Genomic DNA, 7,155 nt, shown 5'->3' with positions numbered 1-7,155 from the left:
CCACAGCACACCGTCACCACAACGCACCTGCGCCCACGCTTGAAGCCGGCCGGCGTGCGCCGCAGCCGCGGCGTCGCGCGCCACCAGGTGCGCCTGGCGCGGGACGAACATGACCTCCAACGGATCCAAGGGGACGCCGTCATACAGCCAGTCGCCCTGCTGCGGGCTCAGCCTGCAGTCGGATTGTTACGGGAATACTTGACGCGGGCACATGAGAGCGCAGACAATTACGGTGCAGGATTGACGAGGGGCGGCCGCGCCGGCGCACCAGTCACCGAGGCACCAAGCGCCGCCAGCAGCGCTGCAGGCACAGGCTGCAGGCGGGGCGTCCCTCGTGTGCGACAGCGGGCTACGGGCGGCCATTGCAGGCGCACCCTGCGTTGCAGTGCCAGTGCTGCGGCTCGCGCACCCAGTTGATGCCTTGGTACCGCTGCGGCAGGGCATGCGCGAGGGGAGAGGCAGGGGCGCCGGCTGCCTGGAGCCAAGACAGTCTTCACTTGCATTGCAGTGCTTCAGGGCAGCTAGACAGGCGCGCCAGCATGTGGACGCTGGCCACACAATAAGATTTTCTTGCAACGTGTATCAGCATGCGTGCTGATATGATCTTCGTACGTGTGCGCGGGCAGTGCGCCTTGCAGCCGCGTCCAACGAGCGCGCCCCAACCTTTTAAGCACCCGGCGCCGCGCACTGACCAGCATGAGGGAGTCAATCGACCACCCGCGCTGCAGGACCGCCTCCGCCGCCGCCGCCGCGACGTGGTGCTCCGCGACCGCCGCGCTGGCGTAGCAGCCGAAAACGCCGCCGCCGCCGCCGCTTCCGCCGCCATCGCGCCGCCCACCTTCCCGCAGCTCCCGCTGCTGGGCGGCCCCTGTTGGCGAGGCGCCTCTGGCACCCGGCGCGCCCTCCTCGTCGTTGAGCGCCAGGAGGAAGCGCAGGGCCTCAGCATCCAGCGCCACGGCTCCGAGCTCGGGATGCGGCACCCGCCGGCTCGACCCGCCCGCGCCCGCGGCCGTCGCCGCCGCGGGTGCGCCGCGGCCGGCACCGGGCGCGCGCGTGCGCGCGCAGCTGATGGTGGGTGACACGATCCTGGCGTGTCCGTCCAGCTTCCGCAGGAAGGGCGTCAGCCAGTGCAGGCGCCCCTGCGGGCGTCCCGGGCGCGAGCGTGGGTCTGTCAACGTTCAGGGTCTTGTGACGGGTGGGCACGCAGCCGGGCCCTGCCGTCACGGCAGCCTGTGCCAGACCGTCTGGCGGAGGCTTGGGTTTGCATCGACGCCCCAACCCCTGCCTGCTGCTCTTCAGACAGCAGGGGCATCAACGATAAACCTTGTTTCAAAGGTAAATGGCCCCACACAGGCACACCTGGACGTAGCGCGGGAGGAAGGGGCCGGCCATGGAGGAAGACAGGAAGACGAGTGCGTCATACGCTGCAGCCGCCCCCGGGTCCCCTTCCTGCAGGTACCAGCCAAACGCGCCCCAGCCGTGGGCGCACGCGGGCGCGCCGGCCACGTAGCGCGCGTTCGCGCCGCTTGGCAGCGGCGGCAGCGTGCGCGCCGCCGTCTCTGCTGCCGCCGTGCGCGCAGGGCTGTCGCCGCCCTCGGCACCCGCGTCCACGGCGGTATCCGCGTCCGCGCTCGCACCGGCGGCGGCAGCGGCGCTGATGGCGGGGGGCATAAGGAAGACGTAGTGGACGGGGCCCGGCGCGGCTGCAGGTACGGCCGTGGACACAAAGTGGCGGAGGTTCTCAAGGGCAGTGGTGTCGCTGAGCGATGCCACAGAGTACAGTACCAAGGTCTTGCGCCGCCCTGCCAGCGCCACGAGGCGCGCGTCCAGGCCCGGCAGTGGCGCGGGCCCAGGCGGCGAGGGCGCCGCCGGCGGGCTTAAAGACGCCGCCGAGGCGGACGATGTTGCAATAAAGATGGCAATTGCGGCCACTGCTGCTGCTCTTCGTGGCCGCATAGTGCTGCGCGGCAGCTCCGTCGCAGCTGCCCAAGCGCCTCGGGGGCGCGAAAGCTTCGGGACCTCGATGCAAGTCAGCTGTTCATCTGCCGATAAAATTCTTCGGTATCAAGTGTTTCTATTGGCGGCGCTAGATCGAAATAGCGCCCAAAAGCGAGGATGAAGGCTGCCTCGGAGCACGCCGGAATACGGGAATAGGCACTCTACTATATGGGACGGCCGGATTCTGTTGCGAGATAAACGCATATAGATTATAGTCACGTTGGAGTGTATAGCTGTGTTGCTTCCAATGTTTTGAGTTTTGGCGGTGCCGCTGGACTGACGCGCCGTACTGCTGAACTGCCCATGGTACTCAGAGATATGGCTGTTTGCATGTGCGCGCCAATGGGTGTGGATCAGAAGTCAAGACAATTGAAGGCATTTATTACACTCACGAGTGCGTTGCATGCATGGCATGCACAAACGTACACATCTGGGCAGCATCTTGCACTGCCGCAGAAGTGGCACGGTGCGACAACCAAGCGCCGTAGCGCGACCGCGCCGCGCTGCCGTTGCCGGCATTGGTGGTCCTCGTTGCTTGGTTCCTGAAAGGGTCGCATGTCATTTCGTTTGAGAGCGCCCAGCAGAGAGTGTGTTGGCGTTGCTGGCCCAGGTGTGTTGACCTGTGCATGCGTGCATTCCGGACAGGTTTGTCCCTCGCAGTCCTTGATCTCTCAACGCTTGCCAAGGCTGGCGGCAGAGCTGATCTTAACCGGGAGGAGCATGCCTGGAAGGGGGGAAGGTGGTGCAATTTCTCAGCATTTGACAACTGGGCTTGACGTTGAGCAGCATCCGCCAACCCCTGTTCGCCACCACCGTGACACCCGCCAGCTGCAAACCCCGCAGACAGGGCGAGTCCAGCCACCGACAGCGGCCCCGGCTCGCGCCGCTTGCTCGGCCTTGCCAGGACCTTTCGGGCCCTGCAGGGAACCTGTCGCCCTGACCCCCGCCCTCCGCCTCTATGTGAGCGCCCCTCTGCGCACCGTCGATGACCTGCAGCACGCCGTTGTTGCCCGCCAGGATGTTGGCCTGCACGATCTTGGGGGACGACCCGGCAGACTGCAGGAAGACGTTGGCGCTGCAAGGGCGCGCGGTCAGCGGCGGTAGCGGGGCGCGTGCGTGAAAGGGAGGGGATTCAGCACCACAAACTAGTTCGCCGCGCTTGTGTGTGTGTGAGTGCACGCGTGTGTTTGTGTATGTGTATGTGTGCATGTGTGTGTGCGTGTTTTTGTGTGGGGAATGTGGGTATGGGTATGGGTGTGGGTGCGCACACACGCGCCATGCGTGTCATGCGCTCGTGTGATTTGTGGGTGATGTGACGTGTTCCTTGGTGATCAGCAGCCAGATGCCGGCAAGCCTTGCCTTGCATCCTTTGGGGCCATATAATGCGCACGCGACACACCCGCCGCATAGCGCCCACCCCTGCCCACCCCGGCGGCGCGGGCGCTTCGCCCCTGCAAGGGCCACCTACCCGTCCTTCTTGACAGTGAGGGTGCCCGCGGTGCCCGCCAGGCGGGTCGGGATTTTGGTGCCGTCTGTCATCTTCTGGGTCGTCCACGCGCCAGGCGCCAGGTGTAGGTTCTGTGAAATGAAGGTTCCGCGGGGCCAGGGCAGGGTGGGGGCGGCGGGCGCGTTTTAGCTGCCGGCGACGCGCGGGGGCAAGCTCGAGGCTCCATGGACCCCCCAGCTGCCTCTCCGACCGGCCCCTGCTGGTTCGGTCCCTGGGTGCGGCTCCCTCGCGTTGGACATTCAAAGAACCTCAAGGCACAGCCCAAAAGGCCGCGCAAGCTGCGTCGGGGTGCAGCTGGGCCTCCATAAAGCCCCCGTGGCGCGCCTCCTTGCTGTTGCAGGGCAGACATGCGCATCCAGCACTGACCTCTGAATTAATAATCTCACACGCTTTGCTGCAGTCTGGGTAGGCGAGCTCGCAGCAGCATGCCCCAGCCCCGTTCGATCCTGATCCGACCTCCCACCCGCAAGCATGACCTCACCAAAGCCTTTCTTCCCCTCCGCTGGCGCAACCCTCTTGCCATCCCTGCAGCCATCCCTGCAGCCATCCCTGCAGCCATCCCTGCAGCCATCCCCGCAGCCATCCCCGCAGCCATCCCCGCTGCTATCCTGCAGCTGTCCCCACTTTGGCATTTCTCGAGCTCCTGCCACCCCGCCCCCTCACCACGACCATCTGCAGGATCGCCTTGTTGTTCATAAAAGACCTCACATCAATACCAGGGATCTTCACGTTGAGCATGGACTCAAACGCTGGGTTTAGGGGGCAGATAGCACATGTGGGACGAGCGAGTCAGGGAGAGGGCATGGGTGGGAAGAGAGGTGATGGCGGTCCTTGGTTGCAAAGAGCGCCCGCCGCACCGACAGTCCCTCCACGGTCGGGAAGAGAGGGGAGACGCGTCCCTTTGCAACAGCACCCGCGTGGCCGTTGATAGAGTTGGTACGGGCGCGTGTGCGCGCACCGGCGTTGGTAGGGGCAAAGACAGTGTAGGGCGCGAGGCCGGGGTTTTGCAGGGCGGCCAGGGTCTGGCCGGAGCCGACAAAATTGGCCATCGAGCTGAGCTGGGGGTTGCTCTTGATGGCTGCCCAGAAGGTGGCTGCCTTCTGGGCATGCGCCTGGCCTGCAGCGCGGCGGAGTGCATGTGGGTGGGCCACGCCTCGCCACTGCTTGGCAAGGATAGTGTTTGATGATTGCCAAAGCGATAAACCTTGATGAGATGTTTTGCAGATTGAGAGCGCTGCTGGGCTGGCCATGGAATGGCTGCACAAGTGGCTGTGCACTGAGGCCGCAGCAGCGGTAGCAGCAACGCAGCGGGCGTCACCGGGCCGCACTGCTCACCAGGCATGCATGCTGCCACCACTAGAAGCGCGACTAATTTGCAGGTGATATGCGACATGATTGCCCGCGTTGCAGGAGGCAGCCGTCCGTGGCCACTCTCAGCCTCCGATATGAGTGCTGGGGGCGGACGTCCGGGGAGGTGTGATGGGGCGATTGCAGATGCCAAATACTTGTGAATGTAAGAAGCGTTGCAGACTATCGTAATCAACTCACCGAGGCTGTGTTCACAGTCACCCTGGCAGCAAGTGCCCCCGCTGACCTGCCTAGCACAAGCAGCACCAACCAGGCAGGCCGGACCGCATCAGCAGTGTTCACTCATACACGCACGCCTGCCCCCAGCCATGATGAGCTCAAAACTGCTTTACTTGCGCTCATGCACAAGCATATGATAAGCCCAGCTCGCGCAAGTGTGCATGCATTTTGGGCACGTGGACTGGGCTGCACCGCACTGGGCGGCCAGCCTGCCTTTTGCTGCTGCAAATGACGGGTTGTATCGCGTGCCCCTTGGACAAGAAATGTCTGCCGCCGCAGCCGCTCATGTGTACCGTTCTCGCTCACGCCTCGGACTGATGTTCATGAAGCACCAGGCGGTGGCGCCTGTCTGGTTTGTCTTTGCAGTGCCTTGGTGGCTGAGCAGACCAGATGGATGGAATGGGGGCCCCGCAGAGACAGAAGCGTAGCATCCCCCCGAGACGCATGCCGATGTTCCTTGTACCCTGACAGACGGCCTGCGCTGCTAGTCGTCGACCTCTAAGCTGCATCAACGGGGCAGCTGAACACCTGCCACGCAGGGGCACTTGGTACCGATGCAGACACGTGCCTGGAGGTGCTGGGAGCGCTGGGAGCGCATCCGACTGTTGAGATAGCTTCATCACTTACCTTTCTGAGCAACTTTGCATGGCAAGTGGCAGGGTTTAAGCGGAGGTGCGGGCCGTGTGGAAGCCGTCAACTGGCTCTGCTCCCGACGCGCAGCGTGACGGTGCACCGGAAACCAGACGTAATGCTGGCCTACACTCAGAAGACAATCTGCCTCATCCGAGAATACGTCAACTCACTTTCTTTCTCATGGGAGGAAGATGCCACGAGCCCAGCAACATTGACAATACGATAGTGACCAGCTGTCGCCATTACACCCAAGCCTGCGTGGCAGGTTTGCGACTGCTTAGCTGCATACGAGCGCATGTAGCAAGGCAATCAGAATCAAAGTCCTAAAAAAAACAGAACCCGGGGCTTGATACGGTAATTTGGCATGTGCACGCGGAACATTGCCGGCATTTTCGGTGGCTCGGTGGCTGTTGCCTGGTGACATTGAGTTACCCCGACCATAGATGCCGGCATTCTCTGCATTATACGCCATAGGTGTCGGCTATTTCATCAGCGCGGAACACTCGCAACACTGGCTGCGACACCCGCGTGGAAGACGGACACACCGTCTCGTTCTTGCAGGTCCCGTGAGGGCTGTTCAGCATGGCTGGAGGAATATGGATGATATCCTTGCTGGCCTTGACCGCTGTCGCTTTGCTGGCGGGTGGAGCGCTCGGACAAGGTGCCCTACCCCCAGACGGAGACGCAGCGTCTCACATGGGTCCGAGACGTGCTTGCTTGCCGCTGCTCAGCACGTGAAGCGCCATCTGCAAACAGATTGAGGCATTTGCACATGCGACAAGGCCAAGCACAAGGTGTCAACGTTCATTACGCCGAATCTCCACCCTTCGCCCTGCCCTGCCTGCCACAGCCGCCGCTGACACACCTACCGTGAGCGGCCCCCTCCCACGCGAACTCCCTTTTACCTGCCGCAGTCGTCGTGCCTCAGTGCTTCCACACCAGGAACCTGCCAACCGAGTCCGACCCCTGCAAGCACTCCTTCGACGCCGCCTTCTTGCACGGCTCCGTGCTGACTGTCCAGGGGCTCACCGCAGCCGGCGCCAACGCCACCTTCACGCGCGGCTGCCTGCCGCTGTCCACGACGCGCGGCTGCAACCCGGCGGGCTCCCTGTGCTGCGCGGATGGTGCTCCCAAGGCGCCGCAGGCGTACGAAGTCCAGCTTTTCACCAGTGAGCGGGCGGCAGGCAGAGCCTGCTTCCCTATAGTGCGCGCAAGAGGTGCCAGCAGCAGCGGGTATGCTGCGCCCGCGCCGGCCAGCAGCGGGGGTGTCTCACCGACTGACAGACAACCTCAGGCATGCTGGCCAGCGCCTTGATTTTGTGCCACAGCCCACGGGCCCCCCCTGCCTGCACGCTCACCCCCCCCCACCCACACACACACACGCACGCACGCACGCACGCGCACACGCGCACACACACACACACACACAC

General features: G+C 63.8%; 2 protein-coding genes across 2 annotated transcripts in view; both read right to left on the bottom strand.

The window, feature by feature from the left end:
* The window catches only part of MNEG_6952 (hypothetical protein), a gene marked incomplete at both ends in the record, with an annotated part of 3,000 nt that extends 1,044 nt beyond the window's left edge, over positions 1–1,956 (bottom strand). Inside the window, 4 exons of the mRNA XM_014044576.1 lie at positions 28–172; positions 375–430; positions 693–1,139; positions 1,360–1,956. Of these exons, the coding sequence (XP_013900030.1) occupies positions 28–172; positions 375–430; positions 693–1,139; positions 1,360–1,956 (1,245 nt within the window). The remainder of the gene's footprint in view (positions 1–27; positions 173–374; positions 431–692; positions 1,140–1,359) is intronic.
* Positions 1,957–2,669: 713 nt separating this feature from the next.
* On the bottom strand, positions 2,670–4,554 carry MNEG_6951 (hypothetical protein; the record flags this gene model as incomplete). Its single annotated transcript, XM_014044575.1, has 5 exons — positions 2,670–2,722; positions 2,979–3,073; positions 3,467–3,576; positions 4,169–4,254; positions 4,464–4,554. The coding sequence occupies 5 exons, from the start codon at positions 4,552–4,554 to the stop codon at positions 2,670–2,672; spliced, it is 435 nt and encodes a 144-aa protein (XP_013900029.1).
* Between the last annotated feature and the right edge of the window lie 2,601 nt (positions 4,555–7,155).

This window comes from Monoraphidium neglectum (genome assembly GCF_000611645.1).
Source record: "Monoraphidium neglectum strain SAG 48.87 unplaced genomic scaffold scaffold01185, whole genome shotgun sequence".
In the NCBI taxonomy this organism is placed as follows: Eukaryota; Viridiplantae; Chlorophyta; class Chlorophyceae; order Sphaeropleales; family Selenastraceae; genus Monoraphidium; species Monoraphidium neglectum.
Note: the sequence above shows the minus strand (reverse complement) of the source record. Positions and strands in the feature narration are given on the sequence as shown.